The sequence below is a fragment of the Triturus cristatus genome, chromosome 4_2, assembly GCF_964204655.1.
Source record: "Triturus cristatus chromosome 4_2, aTriCri1.1, whole genome shotgun sequence".
In the NCBI taxonomy this organism is placed as follows: domain Eukaryota; kingdom Metazoa; phylum Chordata; class Amphibia; order Caudata; family Salamandridae; genus Triturus; species Triturus cristatus.
This window is the reverse complement of record NC_140586.1, coordinates 922920336-922946021: the sequence shown is the minus strand read 5'-3', so window position 1 is coordinate 922946021 and position 25686 is coordinate 922920336. Positions and strand designations below refer to the sequence as shown.

The 25686-nt window shown below is 49.0% G+C and overlaps 1 protein-coding gene across 1 annotated transcript in view; it reads left to right on the top strand.

Annotated features, from left to right (window-relative positions):
* MPL (MPL proto-oncogene, thrombopoietin receptor) overlaps positions 1-25686 on the top strand; it is a 238382-nt gene that overhangs the window by 118987 nt on the left and 93709 nt on the right. Inside the window, exon 6 of the mRNA XM_085602979.1 lies at positions 14655-14763. Within this exon, the coding sequence (XP_085459105.1) occupies positions 14655-14763 (109 nt within the window). The remainder of the gene's footprint in view (positions 1-14654; positions 14764-25686) is intronic.

The following is a 25686-nucleotide window of genomic DNA, read 5'->3' as shown; positions in this document are numbered from 1 at the left end:
ACGGGATCCGAGCCAGACGCAATCGTACAGGCAAAGTAACGCACCCACTACCTAACCACACGGAAAAAGAAAAGGGAACCATGGACGGCCAAGAGGCAACCGTGGCCGCAACCTTCCAGCCGGAAAGGTTGGAAGAATACACCCACAAAGAACTGAAACAATTCTGCAAAGACAAGGGGATCCCAACCACAGGATTGGGCACCAAGGAAGAAATGCAGAAAGCCATGAAAGCCTGGGCAGAACCCGAGACCACTCCACCCCGAGCCGAAGGGACCTCGGCCCGGGACGGAAACCTGCCGACCTCGGCCCGGGACGGAAACCTGCCGAACCCAACCCCAGAAACCAGCCTTTCCCACGAAGAAATGCGAGAACGGGAGAGGGTCCGGACACACGAAATGGACCTCGCCCGACTCCGGCTGGACGGTGAGCTCCTACTGGCAGAGAAGAAAATAGCCTTGGAGCAACTACGGCTACAAGAGGAAATCGAGGAAAAGAAATGGCATCGGGAACTAGAGGAGGGACGGCTAACCCTCGAGCACGAGAGGAGCCTCAAGGAACTTGAACTAAAATCTAAAACGGGGGAGACCAGCACCCCCGGAGCCCGGGACGCTCTGCCACTGACCGAGCCAAAGGTTCACATCCCCAAGGATGTCGTCAAGGAGTACTATAAAAATGACGACATCCAGCAATGGTTCCGAGCGTACGAAGTAGCCATGACCTCCCATCGGGTACCCCGGAAGGATTGGGGTGCCGGCCTATGGGGGAGGTTCCTCAGCGAGGGCCGGGATACCCTGCTGCAACTCCCCGACGTGGTGATGACATCATACGACCACATGAAAGAAGCCCTACTCACACGCTACGGACTATCAGCCGAGATGTACCGGCAGCGCTTCCGGGACTGCAAGAAACTCCCCGGTACCACGTGGGTCGAATACGTGGACTTCTTCAGCCGAGCATTGGAAGGATGGATAAAAGGAAGCAAGGTCACCTCATACAATGAACTGTTCGACCTCATTGTCTGGGAGCACCTCGCCAACAACTGCTTTGTTGAACTAAGGCAACACCTCCTGGACAGTAAACTGACCGAGCCCCGGAAGCTCGCCGCCGAAGCCGACCGATGGGTCAACACCAGGGTTCCCCGGAACCCCGTGGGGGACTACCAACGGAGTACCACGGGACCTCCCCGCCAGCGAGGCGGAGGAGGGGGGTCCCACCGCAGTCGAGAATTCCCGGCCGGGCCGCCCAGAAGCCCGCCACGAAGCCAAGCCACCAACCACACGTCCCCGACCATGGGACGAAGGGGGACCCCCATCGCACGGCCTGGACCACGACCGACAGTGACCTGCTTCGGCTGCCAGCAGACCGGCCACTATGCGAGCGACCCGGCCTGCCCCGTGAACCGACGGAACGGGACCGCTGGGCCCCCTCCCCGGCAAATCCCCGCCGCAGCCCTGGGGGAGGAAGAAGACGAGGAGGAAAACCACGACGGCGGGTCCCCCGAGTGGGAACCAGCTGCCATGTCGCTTGTATGCCTGGGCTCCCGAGAAATGGTGCCCCGAGCTGCCATCCCGAGCAACACCCAGAAGTACCAACAGTGGGTCACCATCAATGGACGACGGGCCGAGGCCCTCCGGGAAACTGGGGCCAGTGTGACCGCTGTCCGCTGCCACCTGGTGACCCCCGAACAAATCCTGCCGCATGTCCTATGCCCTGTCCGGACCGCGGACAACACCGAGAGCATGTGCCGGATGGCTAGGATCCCCTTCGAGTGGGGGGGAGTGTCCGGCACCCTAAAAGTGACTGTCCGCGACGACGCCCCAGTGGGCTGCCTCCTGGGGAACGACCTAGAGAGCTCCCCCTGGGCCCAGGTGGAACGCCGAGAGCATCTGGGGATGCTAGGACTGCCCGAGTGGGCCTCCGCCACCACCCGGTCCATGACCGCCCAACCAGCCGCTGCCACGGCCCCCGACACGCCGACGGGCCCCGAACTATCACCCTCCTCCGGCACGGAGGAACCGGACGAGGAGGCCAGTCCATCCGAACTTTCTACCGACGAGGCCGCCTCCCTCAGCGAGATCCCCGAGCTGGCCCAGTGGCGCCAAGACGGGGGCCCCACCCGCGAACAATTCCAGCAAGAGCAGAAGGCCTGCCCGTCCCTCGAGGGGGCCCGACAGCAAGCGGCCGCCCAGGCTGCGGGGGACCCCACGGGAACCCACTGGGTCTATTGGGACAATGACTTATTGTATAGCGAGCAGAAAGTCGCCGAACTAGGGGCCGGACGGGTGTTGGTGGTCCCCCTCCGATTTCGAGAGTTCCTCCTGAACCTGGCACATGACGTGCCCCTCGCCGGACACCTCGGGTGGGACAAAACTTACAGCCGCCTAGTGACCCATTTCTATTGGCCCCGAATGAGAAGAGACGTAGACCATCACTGCCGGTCCTGCCCGACCTGCCAAGCTAGCGGGAAGACTGGGGGTTGAGTGAAAGCCCCCCTACAACCATTTCCAACCGTCAACACCCCGTTCGAACAAGTGGGGATCGACATTGTGGGGCCCCTCGACCCCCGAACCGCCCTGGGACACCGCTTCATCCTGGTACTGGTCGACCACGCCACCCGATACCCCGAGGCTATCCCACTCCGCACCGTGACAGCTCCAGTGGTAGCGGGAAGACTGGGGGTTGAGTGAAAGCCCCCCTACAACCATTTCCAACCGTCAACACCCCGTTCGAACAAGTGGGGATCGACATTGTGGGGCCCCTCGACCCCCGAACCGCCCTGGGACACCGCTTCATCCTGGTACTGGTCGACCACGCCACCCGATACCCCGAGGCTATCCCACTCCGCACCGTGACAGCTCCAGTGGTGGGTCGGGCCCTGATGGGCATCTTCTCCAGGGTGGGGTTCCCCCGAGAAGTGGTGAGCGACAGGGGTACGAACTTTATTTCAAAGTACATGAGATCCCTATGGCAACAATGTGGGGTCACCTATAAATTCACCACCCCTTACCACCCCCAGGGGAACGGACTGGTCGAGCGGTTCAACAGAACCCTGAAGGGGATGATCAAGGGCCTGGAAGAGCCCCTGAGGAGGAGATGGGATGTCCTGCTGCCATGCCTCCTGTTCGCCTATCGAGAGGTCCCACAGAAATCCCTGGGCTTCAGCCCCTTCGAACTATTGTATGGGCACCCCGTCCGAGGGCCCCTCAGCCTGGTCAAGGAGGGCTGGGAGGCGCAAGTCCAAGATGCCCCTCCTGACGTCTACCGGTACCTCCTGACCCTGCCGAACCAGACTCGGAAGTTCCGGGCCCTGGCAGAAGCCAACCTGGAAGCCAGCCAAGAAGACATGAAACGCTGGTATGACGACAATGCCTCAACCATCGAGTTCGAGCCGGGCCAGCAAGTCTGGGTCATGTCGCCCGTGGACCCCTGCGCCCTGCAGGACAAGTGGACCGGGCCCTTCTAGGTAGTTGAGAGGAAGAGCCCCGTCACGTACCTGGTCGACATGGAGTCCCCGAGGAACCCCCTCCGGGTCCTGCACGCCAACCGGCTCAAGCCCCACTTTGCCCGAACTGAACTAAGCCTGCTGCTGGCTACCGACGACGGGGGCGAAAGTGACTGCTGCAACCCTTCGCTGCCCTCTTCTCTCTCACGCCCGGGGTGACCCCCTGGTGCGTCCACGACGTGGATACTGGGGACAGCCCCCCTGTGCGACACCGCGCTTACCGAGTACCTGACCGAGTCCGAGCCTGCATACAGACCGAGGTCGCCAAGATGCTCGCCCTCGGAGTCATCGAGCCATCCGACAGCCCGTGGGCCAGCCCGGTAGTCTTGGTGCCGAAGGCCGCCGCCCCCGGCGCTGCCCCAGAACTCAGGTTTTGTGTCGACTACCGGGGCCTGAACGCAGTCACCAAGACCGATGCCCACCCCTTGCCACGAGCAGACGAGCTGATCGATCGCTTAGCGGCCGCCCGCTACCTAAGCACCTTCGATCTTACCGCTGGGTACTGGCAGATCAAGCTCACTCCCGGCGCCCAGGAACGATCCGCCTTTTCCACCCCCGATGGGCACTACCACTTCCGGGTAATGCCCTTCGGTATGAAGACCGCCCCAGCGACCTTTCAGAGGTTAGTGAACAAGGTCCTGGCCGGACTAGAAGCCTTCAGTGCGGCCTACCTCGACGACATTGCCGTCTTCAGCGACCACTGGGCTGCGCACCTAGGACACCTCGGGGAAGTCCTGGCCGCTCTCCAAAGAGCCGGGCTCACCATTAAGGCCAGTAAATGCCAGATCGGTCAAGGATCTGTGACCTATCTGGGCCACCAGGTGGGGAGTGGCCAGGTGGCGCCCCTCCAGTTAAAGGTCGACGCCATCCAGGCGTGGGAGCCCCCCGCAACCCAGACCGCTGTCCGGGCCTTCCTAGGCCTCACAGGCTACTACCGACGATTCATCAAGGATTATGGCAGCATTGTGGGCCCCCTTACGGAGCTCAGTTCCAAGAAACAGCCCAAGGCGGTGCACTGGACGCCCCGCTGTCAGACCGCTTTTGAGGCCCTCAAGGCGGCTATGTGCGCTGCCCCTGTGCTACAGGCCCCTGACTACAGCAAGGAATTCGTAGTCCAGACCGATGCCTCGGAGTATGGGGTCGGGGCGGTCCTCTCCCAGCTGGACGCCAAGGGCCTCGACCGACCTGTGGCCTTTATCAGCCGCTGACTGCTGCCGCGAGAACAGAGGTGGAGCACCATCGAGCGGGAGGCCTTCGCCATGGTATGGGCTCTCAAGAAGCTCCGGCCCTACCTTTTCGGCACCCACTTCAGGGTCCAGACTGACCACCGGCCCTTGCGGTGGCTCATGCAAATGCGGGGCGAGAACCCCAAGTTGCTGCGATGGTCCATCTCGCTGCAAGGGATGGACTTCACTGTGGAACACCGGCCCGGCAACGACCACGCCAATGCTGACGGCCTGTCCAGATTCTTCCGCCTCGGCGAGGAGAACCCCCAAGGAGATGGGTGACTCTCCCTGCCTTCAGCTGGGGGGGATGCGTGTGGGAGCCGGCCTCGTGGCGTGGTTCTGTTCCCCCTCGCTAAGCCGCACGAGGTCCCATGCACCTCGGAGCTCCTCCATTTTGGATTATACGTCACTCCACGTGACCACCTGCGTGACCCCGCTTCACCCGGCCTCTGTCCCAGCGAGGCCCGACATCGAGGCACCAACCCCTGGCCCGGGGGATACCACATGAACCCTTCCCACTCCCGGCGGAGGGCAGTATCGATGGGACCCCCAACCGTCCTTCCACACCTAGGTGCGATCGCCCCACAGCTCTCTGGGGCCTGGCGCCTCTCCTGCTGGGCGTCTGGCCGCTCCCTACCCGGCCTCTCCGCCCCTCCGGGCGCAAGGGTCCGGACATCAAAGGGCTCCAGTCCTATATCTGGGGCGACCCGACAACAGGACAACAGTTGTATCCTGGAGTCAAGAGCCCTGCTGATCGGATCGCGGCTGACCCTCCGGAAGAAGAATCATCCTGAACCCCCACTCTGAGCCCTGCTGACGACGTCGCGGCTCCACCGTGCTTAAAGACCTTCACGATCCTTTGGGGCCCTGCTGACGCTGTCGCGGCCCGACCTTGTTGAACCTTACCACCAGAGCCCAGCTGACCTCGTCGCGGCTCGACCGACGCGGACCTACCACCGGAGCCCTGCTGACTGTGTCGCGGCTCGACCCAAGCGGAACTACCACCCGAGCCCTGCAGACGCCGTCACGGCTCCCCACGTCCGAGCCGCTCTGAGACCAGCACTCAAGGTCTGGCGCAGAGCCCTCCCGTACCTGGTTGGTACCAAGACTGTTCCGCTACCCTATCCTTCTAGCAGACATTGAGACTCTTACTGGATCCCTCGATCCCACTGTAAATATTGAACGTACTACTGCTGATAAAGAACCAAGGCAAGCAACTAATATTGAGTCCTGTGTGGTGGTGTTACTGGGCCTAGTGCGATCATAGGAGAAGGACCTCCCCGCAGGGGGCTTCTCAGCGGCGCTCGGCTATAACTTTGCGGTAGGAAGGTGCCCCGGAATAGTCTCCCCGACTCCCCGGTGGTCCTCCCTCCAACAGACACATGTATAACTGAGATATACATTCAATCATTAACACACCCATACATACACTCACCCAACCATACAGTCCATCACAGATGCACTTTTAAAACCATGCACCCAGTGAATCACCCACTCACACATCTAGTCACAGAGTCACACACACCCTACCCACACAAACACTCAGGCACCCATACAGATACTCAGACAACCAATCAATAACCCATATAGACACTCATATAGCTATTCACAAAACCATGCAGTCACTTATACACCAACACACAGACACATACAGACCTTCACACAGTTTAGTCACTAGTCTGCAGTAAGATACATTTAATGACTCACTTATAGACTCAGTTACGCACCTAGAAAATCATCCATTCACACACTTGTACACCCACTTATTCTTCAACAGGCCTTTCCCTATATATATTAAACATATTAAAACTGTTCAGAAACACATACTCAATGGATGATGTCATCGGTGATGTCTTTTGAGATGTCATCAGTGATGTCATCAGTGATGTCACTGACCATGTCATGAGTGATGTAATATGTGACGTCATCAGCAGTGCATTGCGGGGGCGCGAGTTATAGTTAGCTGAACTAACAATAACAGGGGAATTTCTAGGGTTTTGTACGAGGGAAATGTCCAGCTAACTATAACGCCGCTGAAACCTATGGTTTTTTCAGTGAATATATATATAGATATAGATAGATATAGATAGATAGATATAAGAAACAACATTTTGGGGGGATTTTTTTGTACTTACCATTATAAGGAGAGGGAAATGTTTATTGATTCCGATATTGTGTAGTGATCCAGTAGACTCAGAGTGGTCATCGATCCAGACATGAGACAGCAGACAAATATATATTAGAACTGGAAGCAGTTCTCAGGTGGGCGGACACTAAAGTGGAGACGCCTCAGAGAAGAGTTACTAGATAAATAATTCTATAGAACGCTGATCCTGAGAGTAAGACAGGGCTCTGCTTAAGCAAGAATTTGGAGTGGGTGAGCAGAAGGGCACAACCCCAACTGGAACCTGGCCAATCTCTAGCCTTATTCTCTCTACTGGTTCTTTTCTAAGCACAATATCTTCCTACAAATAAATCATTGCAACCTATTGGTTGTAGATTCATACAGAGTAATCAAATGTGCTCTATAGGTAATTTAAAGAGATGGACATTGACCAATGCTTGGAAACTGTTGGCTCTATATATTTATAAATAAAATACCATCGGGTGTTACAAATTGTGTTTCTCTGTCCCCATTGGTATGGGTTAATGTCTTCCAGGTCAATCGATCGTCAGGGGTTGCCCTAACATTTCATTTATTTAAATGAAATTCTGTCAATATTCCTATTGTCCTTACATGTGCGTTTGCCGTAAATCATAGACCTGCCATTTTCCAACCTAACATTTAGAGTATTTTGATGCACAAGGTGTTTAGCATTCATTGTAAACATATCGGTGTTTTATCACATAGCAGTTGATCTTTTGAAAAGCTCAGGACTTGTCCTGGAGAGGCCACATGACTCATAAGACAACTGACAGCAGCCTAATGGAGCTTAGTTTAAATTGTTCAAATAACTGTTAAAAAGATGTGGAATGATTACACAGCTCCACCAAATACTCAAATGTGTTAAACTCTTAGGGCCTGATTACGATGGCGGTAGAACAAGCATTCGACCGCCATCGTCGCAGCCAGGTGATCGCTTGGCAATGAGTCGGCGGTCCATTTGTGCCCTAGGATGATAGGACCGCCGTGCAGGTGGTCGGAAAGTGTCTATTTCTAATGCGTCTTGCGCTGCGGGTCAGGAAAAGGGCCACAGTACAAGCTGCAGTAGTATGTCGCCCAGAGAAGCTGCTTTCCTGTAGTAAATCCATGCACCGTGTCCCAGGCAGCATGTGGTGCTTGGCACACGGTGCATGGATTTGTGGAGGGGAACTACATATGCCGGCCTACTAGGGGCGGGGGCCCTGCTTGGGGCTCCCAAAATCCCTTTCTAGCTGCCTTTCCATTCAGTTCTGATGGTGTTAAATCTCCAGGAAGTGTATACCTCTCCTGGGTAATAGGTGGTGGCAATGGAACAGAGCCAGGTAGGGGTCAGGGTCAGCGACTATAATCTTCTTTTTCACACTCTGCAGCTCCCGTCAGGGTAAAGGGGGGACGGGGGATCACCATGGGTGACAAGTAACCGCCAATGTGACAGCAAAATGGCCTTTTGCAATGAATGAAAGTTTTTGGAATGCGCAATTTAGGTAATCGCAATATCTTGCGATTACCTTAATTGTGATTGCATTTAAGGAATCGCATTTTGCGATTCCTTAAATGCAAAGCTAGAAGCTCTTTGAAATATCGATTTCGCTATTTGGGCTCCCAAATTACCGAAAAATTAAACTGGTCGGTAATTTGCAAAAAGTTTGAAAAATGCACTAAAGTGCATTTTTCAAAGTTTCATGTTGCACACACACATGCCTTTGGGGCATATGTGTGCGCAACATGGGTGCACATTACAAATTCAGGGGTGCAACAGGGTGTCGTTTTGGCACCATTGCAGCCTAGAAATTCCATGCGCAATTTGCGAGTACCTATTTAGTACTTGCAAATTGCACATGCATTTCCCATTCATTCCTATGGGCCTGTAAGCCTATTGGAATGAATGGGAAGCCATTCCTTAATTGCGACTTGCAATTTGCGACTCGCAATTAAGGAATGTTTAGGAATCGCTATTTTTTTCGCAATTCCTCCATGCTTAGGCTTTTGTGAGTCCTTAATTGCGATTCCTTAATAATCTCAATTAAGGACTCGCAAACGCCTACCTTGATGCATGTGCCAGTCGACGTGATGTTTAGTTGGTGATCTGTCTTCCACACTGTAAATTAGGCCATTAACCTTATCAATTCCTCCCAGCCTGTTGATTTTTCTTATTGACCTGCTTGCTTTATGTGGATCCCCATGTCTATTTATGCCACTGAGCGCATACTGAGACGAGGCATCCTGGGGCGCCCGGGGTCCACAGAACACGCCTGCAGGGGAAGCAGAACGTAAATCTGCTCTATGTTTTATGAGCCTCAATGTATGGACCTTTCCCCCTAAGAATAAAGAGAAGTCATCACTGCTGAGTGTCAGGAAAGCTGTCTAAACCTTTCTGGAGATCATTTTCTCGTGCACCTTGTCTCCATTTTATTTGCTTTTATTGAGTTATTTGTCATATTCCTTGGGCGCCAATTTGGTTGGAAGAACCTCCCTTATACATACATACATGAAGAAATGGATTGCCTTATCAGAACTATTTTTGATACTTTGATTTTTCACTATTTATGCTTAGAGGAACTCATTTATGGTTTGGCAAACTACTGGCATGGCAGACCTATTGTCACATATGTCATTTCTGGAGGTTGATCCCCAAAGCGGGGTCTGTTATCATGAATCATGCATCTACTGTGCACCATCCACTGGAAGTTTCTCTGCAGCGTCTGAGGGAGATTTTAAAAGAGGTTTTTGTTAGGCACCACCATGGTTTCAATGGCTGTCATGGACACAATGTCCGGCAGTGGCAATGGCCTCATAGGTGATGGCCCTATAGGGCGGCCCCACAAAGGTCATTCCATTTCTCACAAAGATCCCACATAGGGTGGCCCGGTGGTTTCCCTTGGAGCTCTACCTCGCCCGCACTCTAACCGAGACGTGGGAACACCTAGATGGGTGCATACGACATCAAGCAGGTTTAGGCAGCCATCCCCTCACCACCAACCTGAAAATGAGCTTCTACATCTATTGTTTCCTGATGTCTCCCATTTTCATTTTGGATCTTTTTAGTGGTAAGTAGTTCATAGCTGTTTGCTATTTTTCTTTCCGTCAAGCTTTGGACATTATATTCCTTATCTCTCGAATGCATTATAGTTTGATAGTTGATACCAGCATCGTCCTATGCCTTAGGCCTTTGAGGTTTGAATGATCTATCTCAAGGTGAGGTAAGGTCACCTCAAGGAGGCTTTGGCCTGTCCCTCTTTGTGATTTCTGGTTTTGTATGTTGAAATAGTTATGGTAAAAGGTGATAAACCCCATTAGGTGAGCCCAGGCAGCTGCTTTTAGGGTGGATGGTTGATGGTCCCACCAATCATCCAGCCTGACAAACAGTTTTGCAGGAACACAGACAAAAACCAAATCAGTAAAGATTAAAAACCCTGAGTGCTGTATGTTCTAGCACCCTAGTGACAACTGGGAAACTAGTAGACTAGCAAACCTCATGGTCAGAGGTCCATCCATTGCATTCACTCCCTGGATCATTGCTAGCCCAGTGAAAAGGACGTCACAGTCACATGACCTTCTGGGAAAGAACCTTCTCTGGAGGATACCATCAACAGCTAAATGAATAATGGTCCACATGAAAGTGATGCATGGAACCTGTCTTTCTTAGATCGCTTCCCACCCATTGCACACACTCCCAGCTGTCAGCTGGGCCTCAGACTCACTCATGGGCCTCAAGATAGGAGTGGGTGTGGAAATCCACTCTGCATATTAGGACACAGGACTCAGTTTTACTGCCCATTCATTCTGCCAGGGAAAACTGCTCCCAGAAAGGGCCTCGGAATCCTGCTTGATGTTCTGCTTTGTAAATCGGGACTGGCACAGTTATTCCCCATTCTTTGGGGTTCAAACTCATAATAGTAGAGTTTATGTGGGGAGGTTCCCACTGGAATCTCTCCACAAAATTCATCCTTTCTCATAACTAGGGTCATGGAGTTTAAAAATCACCTATTACAGCAAAGAGGACATATCCACCTATCACACATTTGTAAGCAGCATGCTGCTTGGACATCTGTAAGCAGCATGCTGCTTTGACATCTGTATGCAGCATGCTGCTTGGACATCTGTAAGCAGCATGCTGCTTGGACAACTGTAAGCAGCATGCTGCTTGGACATCTGTAAGCAGCATGCTGCTTTGACATCTGTATGCAGCATGCTGCTTGGACATCTGTAAGCAGCATGCTGCTTGGACAACTGTAAGCAGCATGCTGCTTGGACATCTGTAAGCAGCATGCTGCTTTGACATCTGTATGCAGCATGCTGCTTGGACATCTGTAAGCAGCATGCTGCTTTGATATCTGTATGCAGCATGCTGCTTGGACATCTGTAAGCAGAATGCTGCTTGGACATTCTTAAGCAGCATGCTGCTTGGACATCTGTAAGCAGCATGCTGCTTGGACTCCAGCTCACCCTTAGAAGGACACAGCTCTAAAGTCCTGGTCTGACACTGTGTCATTGACAACCACGCCAGATAACAGTGACGTTTATCAATCCTAATCTGTTAAATTGCACGTTTGTGACTTATGAGTGTCTGATCGAGATGCTTTGCTGCTGTTGCTATATGAAAAATCAAATAAATAAGTACATGAGCCTAGACACCGCTGGCACTTAGAGACATATCCGGTTGTCTGCCATGTCCCAACAGGAAAAGAGACTAATCGCACCTAGATGCAGTGGAGGGGAAACAGCCTTTACAACAAGGAAAATACATCGCATTCCTTTGCCTCGCATTTTTTTGCATGCATATTTTTACCGCGAATATGCATTTACAACGCATGCAAATACCACGCATTTCAGGTAAGTTGAGGGGAAGGGGGCAGGGTGGGGGGTCTCCCCCCACAAATACATTGTTTTTAAACCTAAAAACAATGTGTTGTATTGGCATGCAATGTAAATGTATATTCGCAGTAAAAAATGCATGCTAAAAAATGTGAGGCAAAGGCATGCGATGTATTTCCCAGCGTTGCACCATCGAACAACCACAGTGGAGTAACGTAAAATGACACCCCCCCACACACAGACTATGGTAAACAGCTGGCGAAATTCCTATATCTCACAGATATGTACAAGTCTGGACCCCTGCAGTGCAGAGCTGCACATTCCTGCGTTTCACCCCCCATCAATGTTCATTCTCTTAAATGCAAGGCAAGCAGAAGACAGCTGATGGAGCGCTGGGCCTTACAAGGTAATATCTTAGTCAAGTCGTCAAAGATTTTTCCCCATTGGTCAGAAAGACCTTTGTTAGCTGAAGTGAGGCACTGAAAGGAGGAAAATGTCAACAATACATGTTAACTTGTGAAGCCCATGTGACTCCACAATAAGGACAAGGAATCGCTGAATATGGTTAAAAGGTTTGGTTTGGGATTACCTATCAATCCAGTATATATGCAAACCAAAAATAAGTTCAGTAAATGCAGCAATACAATAGGCACGCTGAAATATCTCAGTAGGTTATGGCACAATTGAATGACTTATCAGATTGCAATATTCACAATTGTATATAAACAAATTACAAACAGATATTCCATAAAGAAACTTCCCTCCTCTCCTCTAAACATGGATCAGATATTGGGTCATCTCTCAAGGCTCAGGACCAGGACCATAGAAGGTGTCAACATGATCAGACTCCAGTAGAAGTCTTTGGAAAAAGGAAAGAAGCATTTAGCATAAAGCTTCACACTTGTACTAATAGGGCAAGCAGAGAGGCCTGTACCTCTCGAAGTCTAAAGGGAATCTCTCCTGACTCTAGCTGTGTGATCGCCAAATTTAAAAGTAGCAGGAGATTCAGAAACGTCCTTTCTCCAGGAACCAATCAAGTCACTACTTGAGTGCATCTCCCAACGGACTCAGCTGAGACTGCGGGTCTCAACCTTGAACATCTTGCCATCCTGGCACATGATGACTAGAAGGCCTCTTTCGACCATTGCTTTTTCATGTTCACTGCCAAGTTTTCCTCCAGGCCTCATTATCAAAAGTCTAATATAGACAATAAGACTTTCTTTAGCTAACGAAAATCATGATAATAAACCTGAAGAAAAAGGGAAAAAATGCTGACATAGTAAAATGCATTTCAACTGAGGACTGTAGTCAGGCTAACTTTAGTTAAGTATTTAGGGCCTCATTACGATGTCGCTCGGAAAGGCTCTGAATGGCTTCTGGATTTTCCTAACCCGTATCAGAACCCATGTTTCTGACTGACTCGGAAACATTTCTGACCGACCAATTATGATAGAAGGTAACCGTTCGGTCTCTCCGACTCAGTTCCGACGGCATTCGGAGTGTCCGAGTCGGTCCGCGCTGAATCGTAAGGTCTACAGACCGCGTTTCTGACCCACATATTACGATGTTGGATTCCGACAGACATTTCGAATCGATCTGTCGGACATGAAACGGCTGTCGGAAACTGACTTTGGGGCCCGTAACAGGCCCCCCTTCAGCCGAAGGCCTCCAGATAGGGTTCATGGGGGTACACCATGGGGTGCCCGCCCCAAGGTGCATGCTTTTCTACAACCACCCGTTTTTCCAATGGGAGCCTGAGTTGTCGGTCGGAACATAGGCTCCGATTGAAGTCAATGGGAGTCCGACGGAACGGTGTTCGGAAGCATCGTAATCGGTTGGTCGGACTCGCTGAACGTGAGTCAGTCAGAACCGATTCGAACAAGGAGTCAGACGGAATGCTTTCTGACCGACATCGTAATGAGGCCCTTAATGTGCATCTCGAATACATGGTTATACAAGCCCACGTATGGCTTAAAGTATAAATGTAAAATGTGAGTAAAAGAGTACATGTTTACATTTCCAAATATAACTTGAAGTGTAAGTGCAAGACTTGAGTAAAAATTCATGCTTTCATGTTTAAACTGAAGATATGTGAATATGTATATAAATCTCTAGTCTCTACAGTGAATACATTTCAATAATGCGTTCAAATGATTCACACGTTAACGTAAATAAGGCACACAGTGAATAAAATGTCAAATGCACATATATAATTGCATTTCTGTGGCGTGTACGAGTGGAGTCTAAATTGCGCTGCTCCACAGTTCATCCACCATATGACAACCCCATGACATCACAGTGATGAGGGAGTCACATCACAGTGTACTCCCTCATCAGTTTCTATTTTCTGATGGTGAGTCGGGGGCGGGGCCCTGCAAGCAGTGGAATCAGCAGATTAGAAACAGGGTTTTCTCTTCCTGCTCCGGTAGCTCTTTTCGATGACCCCTGAGGCCGGGGTACTACAGCGCAAGAGAGGGGGGTAGCAGCAGCTACCACAGGTCTGTCAGACAAATGTCAATGTAGCAATATTGAGAGGAGAGCCACCCCCACCTCGCAGAGAGGCAAGTGGTGACTGCATAGCTGGCCACAGGCTTACAAACTGCAGGCTACAGAGAGAACTATTGAATGCTGCAAGCTGCATGCTCCTGTATACTCAAGGGGGCGCACTTCTTGCTTCTGCACACTGAGGAGAAGGGTGCAACAGCCATACTCCTCTTTCTCTCGTTTGTATGGGTGGGTGGTCTAATGCCGCTGTGAATCTCAGAGCTACTCATTGGCCCCGGAGGTGCCTGTTGTAGAGCTTTTCAAACAAATCTGTAGTCAGGGGCCATGAAGAGAACTAGCCCCTTCAAACCCACCCACGGATATGTAAAATCTACCCGGCATTCTACAGTATTCGGCTATGACGGATAGCTTGTGGTATCCCCTGCACCAGTTATCTGAACCCTCTTTAATCCTCTTTTCACAGACGTTCTGTATCTGAACTGCTCCACCCCCGACCTTGTGCACGTGACCTGTGAGTGGAGCGACGGAGAGTACCCAGGACTGTTATCCCATAAGCTGTACTACCAGTACAGGTGAGTCGCGGTGCACCTGAAATGTGCATATTTAGCGAGACCACCTAGTGAATGATGTCATGCAAACTTCATTAAACAAAGTAACATTCCGGATTTCCCTTGCTGGTGTATTTGAGTGAAGATAACGTTCTTTTCTTTACTGGATTGACCTTTAAAAACATCTAGACTTGAACTCTGGCTTTGCTAGTGGGGTAATACATCCACTGGTAGGCAATGCCTCCCCTGGTTGGGCAATGCCTTGAATGGTTAGGCAATGCCTCCCCTGGTTGGGCAATGCCTGGACTGTTTAGGCAATGCCTCCCCTGGTTGGGCAATGCCTTGAACGGTTGGGCAATGCCTCCCCTGGTTGGGCAATGCCTTGAATGGATGGGCAATGCCTCCCCTAGTTGGGCAATGCCTGGACTGTTTAGGCAATGCCTCCCCTGGTTGGGCAATGCCTTGAATGGTTGGGCAATGCCTCCCCTGGTTGGGCAATGCCTTGACTGGTTGGGCAATGCCTCCCTTGGTTGGGCAATGCCTTGAATGGTTGGGCAATGCCTCCCCTGGTTGGGCAATGCCTTGACTGGTTGGGCAATGCCTCCCCTGGTTGAGCAATGCCTGGACTGTTTAGGCAATGCCTCCCCTGGTTGGACAATGCCTTGTATGGTTGGGCAATGCCTCCCCTGGTTGGGCAATGCCTTGAATGGTTGGGCAATGCCTCCCCTGGTTGGGCAATGCAAAATACAAAATCGCAAAACGCGATGTATGTGACATTTTCGCATCGCATTATTAAGGAATCGCTAATTTTGCGATTCCTTTATTTTGCATAAGCATTTAAGGAATCGCAAATTGCGATTCCTTAAATGCTATGTAACACGCACCCAAGTTGTGCGAATTCTCCTTAAGAAATCGCAAATTACCACCAACATCAAGTTGGTGGTAATTTGCGATTTCTTTGAAAAATGCAATTTTTGGCATTTTTCAAAGTGCCATGTGGCGCACATACATGCCCTTAGGGCATGTATGTGCGCCATATGCGCACACATGTTCGTTTCAGGGGTGCATCAGGGTGTCATCATGACACCCTTGCACCTTTGAAATTATTCTCAATTTGTGATTAGCAAATTGCAATTCGCAATTTGAGAATTACTTCCCATTCATTCCTATGGGCCTCCTGGCCCATAGGAATGAATGGGGAGGTATTCCTTAATTGCGGTTTCGCAATTTGCTAATCGCAATTAAGGAATATTAAGAAATCGCAAAATATGTGCGAATTTTTAAATACATCCCGTTTTGCAATTCTCAAATAGCGATTCTCAAAAAATCGCTATTTGAGAATCGCAAATACGGTGTTTGATACATATGCCCCTAATTGTCTGGTGTCTGCTAGGGTTGGGCGGAACTTGCAGAGTTCACCGCCCATGGTTAGTTAAAGTGCGCCCTGATTGGCTGCGTCTACACAGTCCGATGGCTCTGAAAAGCACGCCCAGTATTGATCGGATGAGATGTATTCCAAGATTGGCACCTTTCACGGGGTGTTCTGATTGGCTGGAGGGGGCGTTGTGTGTCCCAACTCACAACACGTGCAACGGTGCAGGTTGTAGGAGGAGGGAGTGCAGGTGCGGCCCAAAGGGACCACATTGCATGTGAGCAGTGCAGCCAAAGTGCGGTGATTCCCCACCGTTAGCAACCAGCAATGTCTGAATAAATGGTGTTACTGTATGCAGACAGCCTTGGTAGACGTATGTGCTTGCATGAGTTGACACATGAAGCCAGGCCGTTTACTTTGTCAATTATTGTTTCTGTGGTCACCCCTCTCCCATTCATCAAAACATTCAACTCACCTCCGCCTGAATAATTCTTCCAGCTTTTCAAAATTGCACTTGTTTCTATTTCCATGGGGGTATTTGTATAATAAAACTGTTTTTATCATCTGCAAAATATGCAGACTGTACCTGGCCGTGCCATGTGGCATCACTTTGATTGCATCAATGTGCATGGCACTAGGCCAAACTAGTTGGGCATACCCCATATCATCTACATTGTGGGGTGATACAGATTTTGTGGAACCCACTAATCATTCAGAGTGTTCCTGCGTGAGGGCCAGGTGGAGTGGAGGGGAGTTACACACTGCTGAGAGAATTTTGAAGAACTATTGTCCATGTGGGACACTGGGTACAAGATACAATGAGGGTTTACTGTAAAAGGGAACTACATGACATATGGATGGCATTAGGATCAGAATCACTGAGCTATTATTAGTGAGAATAGACAAGTCAGGTACAGAAGTTGAATCCTTCCTGCATGTGTATCTGGATGTAGAACGGGTCAGCAGATTAAGGCTATTGAGCTGTTGTTTCATTTTATATTCAGCACTTTATTGTACTGAAGAGACCTGATTTACTTAGAAAGTAAGACACCTGAGTAAGGAATAGGAGTTTTTAATGTATTTGTAACCGCCTTAAAATCTCTAGCTTTCCTGATGAAGGCCTTAGATCAAAAGCCGAAACTATGTGTACATAGCCGATGATATTATTGAGATGAGAAATGGCCATGAGGAATATAATGAAAAGAAGGGAGGAACAACAAATATAATAGACAATATATGAATGATTCCCTTTTTTCCCTTTAGTTTAGTGGAATTGAAAAGCATGAGTGGGATTGGTTGTTTTTATATTTAATGATTTAAAAGTTAGATAGGAAATTTTAAAATATTGCGAAAATAATACTTTTTATGATATAATGTAATTGTATTTGATCATGTTGTGTTGATAGGCTCATTCTACCTGAATAGTAAACCGTTTTAACATATCTTTCGTTACATACGAAACTTCGCTTTGACAAATTTGAAATCGATATGTTGGAAAAGGTATCTCTTATGGATATATTTAATAATTATTGTGCCTTGATTCTAACAATATACCAAATTGGCCAGCCCTATATTTAAAAAAAAGTTTGAAGCAGAAAGGAGATCCTCGCATGACACAGCAGTATGATTTTTATTCTAAAATGTTGCCTTGAGGTACAACATGGAACCCACGCCTATGGAAGGGCACCGAACCACCCTGCAATGGCCAGTCATCACTTGCAGTGCTTATTTGAGGGGGGTGGGTGGCTCCCCCATTCTGATGCAAGTTTATTGTGAGCTTCTGCAGCCCAAGCTGCCCGAAGATCTTCCTTGGGAATATGTGCTGACTAATTCTGGGTGTGTTTGACTCACAACAGACTGTGAACTCATCCTAAGACGTCACACAGTTACATTCTTTCAACAAAGTGTCATCTATGTGAAGGCTCCTTTACCTGCCCATCACTCAGATCATTTTTAACCTACTTTACCGCCCTAGGGACCCTTTTGCAAGGGTATTTAACATGTCTGCAAGGTGGTAGAAAAAGCCTTAATTTAAGTATAGCTGAATCCTAGCCTTCAGTTTTCCATGATTGCTTCCTACTCTACAAGGGTAAGAGTAGCCTCTCATTCATATGTGTGTGTCAGTTCATTTGCTAAGAATAACATGGGCGCAAAATGTAGATTCTGCATGTGAAGTTCTGCACAATTTCCAACTGTGAGAGCCGGATTCCTGAGGCACCAGGGGTTACTGGGCTCCAGCTGCCTCTAGTGGAGTTGTTCACCACTAGCTCCTGGGGCCACAGCCCTACTGGACCCCAAAATGGAAAACCAGTTACTCCTCTCCAGCACTTGACGCTCTCAGGATAGCGAGACCGAACAGTCCAAGGGTCACTCAAGTAGGTGAGGTGGGTTAGACTTTCAGAATTCAGTTTACACCCTAATACCAGCTAATAGGAACATTGTCGTCAGAGCAGTATCTTATAAAAGAAGTATTTTACTACACAGAAGAAAAATAGTATACACATAAAATTAAGGTACACAGTGAGCACTAAGTCTCTATGAGAGTTCTGATCCCAGATGCTAGGCACTATAAAAACAGTTAAGATAGAAAAATGGCACCAGTACTTTTGTTGCAATGATTTGGCTTCAGCAGTTGAAATGAACTCAGTTGTTCCGGGGCCTCTCATGGTCCCACCACCAAAGGGAACAGATGTGCCCTCACTTCTTCGGGCATCAGGAGTCTGGTTGGTGGTGCCCGATCTTTAGGCACAGCTACTGGACGGTCGCTAGCTATGGGAGGGTAGTGGCTGTCAAAGATGCCTGTACACTCTCAGATGTCACAAAAATGGGTGTACCACAGAGCTCTCTGGTAGCAGTCTAGAGTTTCTAATAACATGGCTACCCATAGGGACGGTGCTGCATCCTTTTAGAGGAGTGCAAGAGAAGCAAGGCCAAACTTGAGCCTGGGCAGGTCCCGGGGCACAGACCAAGGGTTCAGATGGTAAGTTCTTCAACAGGATGCTCTTTCCCAATAATAGATGGTGTCTGGAAGCACTCACAGTCTTGCACAGCACATGTGAGGGTCAGTTCAAAGCACTCTTGCCTGCTATGACAGTAAGGAGCTTCCCCTGTATCCCTCTTTGTTGATGTGAAGCAAGCTTCCTTATCTTGAGCATCTGCCTGGAGACTCCTTTTGCTTCATAGCAGTTGGCCTTCCACAGTCATCACAGATAATTCGCTCTCTACTTGGGATGCTCAAAAGTCTCATTTCCTGGTGAGCTTTGGTCAGACTGGTAAATTCCTTTCCACGGGCACTCCATCACAGAGAGCCTAAGCACTGGTCCATCGTCTGGTAGGGGAAATGCCAATCTAACTCCTGGAATTTACTCCTTTGCTTACTCCACCACCCTACTTTGTGGCTATTCAGACATAAAGTACAGCATTGAGCAATCCCCTGCCATGCGAAGACTGACTTTTATCATTCACTGATGGACAGGCTCCTCCAATTAAGTTGTCTGCTACTTTTGAATTCTGGGCGCACCTCTAATCCTGGATGCATGTTTCCTTGCGATTCACTGTGCAGTGATGGAGAAAACTTGCAGTCCTCCTCCCCTGTCTATTGATACCTATGTGTGCTACGTCTGACAAGAAGGAATGTTAATCAACTCCAGACCAGGAGGCCCTGACTATCGGACAGCAGAAGGAACTCTGAAGCTAAACGCAGAGAAGGAATGGTTCGCACCTCAACCCACCAAGTTTCTGAAAGGACTAAGTGGGGCACAGGGAAGCTAGAATATCGAGCAGAACAGAGTCCTTTTGGTTTACATCAAACACAAAAGCTTGCCGATCCATTGTCATTCAGTGAACAGGTTTGCTCTTAGCACACATATCCCAGACATGATAGAGGGGAAAAGAGGATTCAGGCGAGGATACTGCACAGACTTGCCAGGAAGAAAACCCTCTGTTGGACCTGGTCCTTTTTGCAGGGTCATCCCAAAACGTTTGCCTTCCTCCTGTATTTTTTCTGACCTGTTTTTGTTGGTTTTATGACTCTCTGCACTTTAGCACTGCTGATCAGTGCTAAAGTGCATGTTCTCTCTCTTGTAAACTTGATAAGATTGGTCTACACCTGCTTGGCATATTTGATTTACCTGCAAGTCCCTTGTACCCAGGGCCTGTAAATGAAATGCTACTATTGGGCCTGCCGTGCTGTTTGCGCCACCCACAGAAGTAGCCTTTCAAACCTGTCTAAGGCCTCTACTGCTGCAGGGCCAACATGCACAGTTTACTGCCACAATGATGTGGCAATTTAAGTGTTTGCCATGTCTGAAACTTCCCTTTTACAACATACAGGTCAACCCTAAGGTAGGCTCTAGGTAGCCCTATGGGCAGGGTGCTGTGTAGGTAAAAGATAGGACATGTGCCTTTCTTGTCTGGCATGTCCTGGTAGCGACAAACAACCTGTTTGGTTTCTCACTGCTGCGATGCTGCCCTCTCATAGGTTTGAATTGGGAATTTCCTGATATGTGTTTCAGTAGTAATTTCTGATATGAAAAGGGTAGCGTGGCCATGTTTGGTATGTTTGGAATAGTAGTAATAAATCCTGCTTATTGGTGAAAGCGGATGCCATGTCTGAAACTCCTCTTTTACACCATACAGGTCAACCATAAGGTAGGCTCTAGGTAGCCCTATGGGCAGCGTGCTGTGTAGGTAAAAGGTAGGACATGTGCCTTTGTTGTCTGGCATGTCCTGGTAGTGACAAACAGCCTGTTTGGTTTCTCACTGCTGTGTGGCTGCCCCTCACATAGGTTTGCATTGGGAATTTCCTGATATGTGTTTCAGTAGTAATTTCTGATATGAAAGGGGTAGCGAGGCCATGTTTGGTATGTTTGGAATAGTAGTACTAAATCCTGCTCATTGGTGAAAGCGGATTAGTTATTACTAGTTTAGAAATGGCACTTTTAGAAGTGGGCATTTCTGTGTGCTTATGACTCTTTGTGAGCTGCCTGGTTGTCTATTCAATGTCTGGTTTAAAATGGGAGGGGCTGGGGATGTGCATTCACTGTAGACAGTCACAAGGGGGCTTGAGGTGTGTCCTGCCTTTCATGGGTGACTCATAGTTGGGCTGAGTAGGTCTGGTCTGCATTTGGAGTGGTTTGAGGAGTTGTCACCTGCACCTGAATAGGGCTGTGCCTACCTTTCACATTGCTGTCTTTGCCCCCCTGTAGTGTGTCTGGAGCCAGAGCTGGGGATTGAATGTGGGGAGCTGGGGATTGAATGTGGGTGTTGTGCACTTCTAAAAGGTGTTTGAAGCACCGCCTCACCCGAACAAAGACTTTAGGAGTATAAATACAGGGGCTCTGACACCACATTTTTAGAGCACTTTTGGGAACCAGTACTGAACCTCTGCCAGAAGGACTGCTGAGCTGCAAAAGGATTCATCTGAACTTCTCTTCTGTTGTTGCCCTGCTACTTGCTGTCTTTTGGGTGGCAAAAAAGGACTTCATGGATTGATTTTCTGCTTGTTGCCTTGCTTGCAGCTGCTCCTTGACTATGGGGTCCCCAAGCCCTGTTAAACTGCTAGGAGAAACCACCATTTTTGCTGACCACTAACGCTTTGTTGGCCTGCTGCCTGTGTACTACTAGGCTGAAGGAGGGACTACCACTCGTGTGCTAGCGTGGATGTGCTGGCCTGCCTGCCTGCCCACCTTGTGCCCCCAAGTACTCTCCTGGGACGGGCTGCCCCAGAATTGGCTGTAGACTTCTGAGTTCGGCCTCGCAGTGCCCTTAAACAGCGCTTGGCGAGCGCTGTCTCTTTCAATTAGTGTGTGTTGAGTGCTTAATTGTTCACCCTAATAACGGCAACTGCTGAGCGTTACTCCAGATAGCTTGATAGTGCCCTTTGTTTTTCAATTCTGAAACCAACATTTGGCTAAAATCATCGCTACTCCAATGACATCGCACTTGACCCTCAACCCCCCACCGCACGATTGATACTAAGGAGAGGAGTCGCGAAGGGCATCTCTGCATTTGCTAGTACCTAGGGGTGTGTCAGCCTCATGACGAAAGTTAACAGCCTCTGACTCCAGAGCCGCGTCCTTGGAGAGGCTGTGAGTGGAGAAGATGGCCCCTTCCTAGAGGCCTGCCGGTATTCCTGCGGGCGTCTTCCCTCGACAAATGCCGATTTGCGTCAAGAGGGAGAGAGAGCGGGTTCTCCTGGATGCCAGGACCGCTCTTACCACACTAAGGAACAAGGGGACGTGCCGCATTTGCCTCCCTGGCCCAAAGGGGGCTCAATCAAATTACCCTGCCCTCTGGGCACTGGCTACATTGTCGTACCGAGGAAGGGACGCAATACCCCAGCATACGTGTTTTTTTGCTTACTGGAGGCACACTTCACTGCACTCCGGTCCTCTCCTTCCCAACAGCAGATGTGCCGGCAGGCTGAGTCGAGGACTACCATAACTCCAGTGAAGGGAGCGGCCACATGTTTGGTGCCCAAAATACTGGTGCTATACCAGTAGCGGCTGGTGACATTTTAAAGTGGTGAGGCGTAAATGTTGGGGACGATTTTAATATAGCAAGTGATGTGAACAAGTTCAAGGGACAAAACTTGGAGTCCAGGGGGAGTCTCTTTCCTGAGAAAGAAATGAAAAAAGATAGGCAAATGGTGCATTTTAAAGCAAATGTATGTAATGATAAAGCAAGGCTTAGTAAGTTGTGGGAACGTACAGTCCTGAAATATAAAACACATTAAAAACTGCCCCATGTTTTCTTGCATTAATTTGTACAACAGTTACTGTAGTGTGTAAATTGTTCTGCATGACAACTTTAGCCCTTTAAAATGTATGCTTGCCCAGTGTCTTGCACTGCATGCAGCATTAACTTTGAAAAAATATGCTCAACCAGACTTTGGGAAGCACCCACAGCTGCTGGCTGTAACCAGTCATATAGAAATATGTGCAGACAGGTCTTTGAGTGAGATGAAAAAAGTGTGTGCTCTATATAAAGAAACATGTTAAAAACATTTCTGTGATTACTATAGTGTGCCACCAAACTGGAATTTTGGTTTTTCTCTGAGATGTAATTTTATCCAGAGAAATGGCACAGCAACTGACATACGCCTAAAGCCTGTCAGTGTGATTGGCATTGTCACTGGGTGTTAGCTGTTTAAGATAAATGAGTAACAACAAAGATTTCTTACAAATAATAGCATTGGAAATGTTTAAATTCTGAAATAGTGAGTCTGTGAATTAAATAGAATTGAGGCCTGTGGAAGGAGTTTTGGCCTTCAATTATGTGTACACTATGTTAGATACGTATCCTCTTTTTTTCTCTGCATATCTTGTCCATCTGCACATCTCCAACCCCCTCTCTTTCCTCTTTAGCATCCTCTTTTCACTCTTCCCCGAACGCCCTTCCTCGCATCTCTGTCACTTCACTGCCCCCAACATGCACGACACTCCCTCAAATTTAAGCACTATAATTTCTCTTACTTTTGCCTTGCAAATATTTTGACATCTGTGTACCCCCTTCACACACACATCCACAGAATTTCAGTTGCAAATGGAATACACAAACATTGTTCTGTGTGCTCTGCAGAGAGGCCAACCCACTGACAGGCACTTTGTTTGGCTTTAGCCCCTCATAAACACCTGGCATGGCTCAAGCTTCAAAGAATGCAAAGAAATAAATACAGATAAACAACAACATTATAAAATCGCTAACTCTTGGGGAATGCAAGATGTAAAATAAGAGAGGAACTTAATCGTTGAAATGCATTCCCTTGATGTTTTTAACATTCATCGTTTGCAAGTAATCCATGTTTTTGGCATCAGTGTTAACTTAAGGGCATGTACACAGGGCCAGGTTTAATGTCATACATCAGAGAACTGGCCACTGTAAGCACATGATCTACAGTAAGCACATATCTCTCGCTTTGGGCCTGACTCAGATATTTGGATCCGTTTTGCAAGGGAACAAGAGCGAACCCTGCTCCTTATTTGGATCCATTTCACAAGGGAGCAAATGCCGCAGCTCCACTTCTGAAGGAGCGAGCAATGTGCAGCGAGGGCCTGGGGTGTCACAGTGGGGGAAGTTGGCGTGATGAGGGGTCGGCACAATATACAGAACACAGCATTAGCTTGCAATCACCATTACCGAGAACAAGGCACCGGATCAGACGTGCTTGCATCTACTCCAACGTATGACAAAAGGGTGGGATCTACGCCTTTGAATGACGGACGTCTGAAATCACGCAGGGATGATGTCTCCTATGCCAGAAACTGTGAAGCTTATTGCGTCACTGGCCTACAGTGTGCCTACAACCAGAGACCACGATGGCAATGAAGGGCTTTAAAACAGAAAGCCCAGCGTCGTGCATCATGTTCAGAAAGTTGATTTACTACCTGGCTTCTGTCTCCTGCTTCAGAGTGAGGCGGGGCAGGCAGGCTGAAACAGACAACTCAGACTTAAATACATCAATTTATTTAGAGATACAACCGTATCTCTAAATAAATCGATCTATTTAATATTTTTTTATGTAAATGTGTAGGAATTTTCAGAAGGGAGCAGCCCCACAGCCCCAATGGAGAAACCGCCCCTGTGTACACCACTTTCTTTTAAGCGTTGTGTGCAGTGGCTACACACATTGCCCCACATCTTGGCTCACCATACCTTGTGTTTGGCTGGCTGGGATCAAACCTGTGTGATCCCAACCCTCCCGCACTGCAGGAATTGCCGGCAATACCATAAGTACTGGAACCAAAGTGCACCAGCGCTGACTGCAGACAAGTTTGGAAGGCCTGTACCTAAATCAGAAATTGCCATATAATTGCTAGTAGGAGCGCAGGTGCTCCTATATCCATGGATGCCTACTGTGATGTGAGTGCTGTCTATTGGTATCTCATGTACTTATTTGCATATAATACACAGTATAGTATTCTTGATTTGTGTATCTTTTCAGAGTTGGATGCATGCTTGGCCCTGAAATTAAAATGTATGTCATCTCAATTCTTGCATTGTCAGGATAATGAGTACTGACTCTGGTGTGGTATAGTATGCATAGTGTTTGTGATATAAGTCATTTGGTCTATGGTTATATGCAATACATTTACGTATTTTCAATACTACTGTGTGGTGTCTCTTTTGTGGTGTATTTATTGTGTCCCTTGTGTGAGTGTGTTACACAGACGCTTTACACATTGCCTCTGGGGATAAGCCTGACTGCTCTGTGCCAAGCTACCGGAGGTGAGCACAGGTTTTTTTGATGTGTCACTTACTCACCCTAACTAGAGTGGTGGGTTCTGCCTGGCTTAGTTGCATACCCTAGCCAACTGGAAACCCCATTTTGAACATCATCCCACTAAATATACAGTAAAGCCGCCACCACTGTCAGTCTACCACAGCCTGGAAAGAAAGGGCAGTAGCCATTCTCTGTAAAAGAGGGGTGTACTTGCAGGCCCCATTGACCTCAGAGCCAAGCACTAGGATCACAGTCCATGTAAATGAGGACACCCTCAGTGGGCGCGTGTGACTGTCATGTTCACAGAGGTAGAAATAAAAAAGCCTACAGAAACTTTCCGGTGATTTGCCAA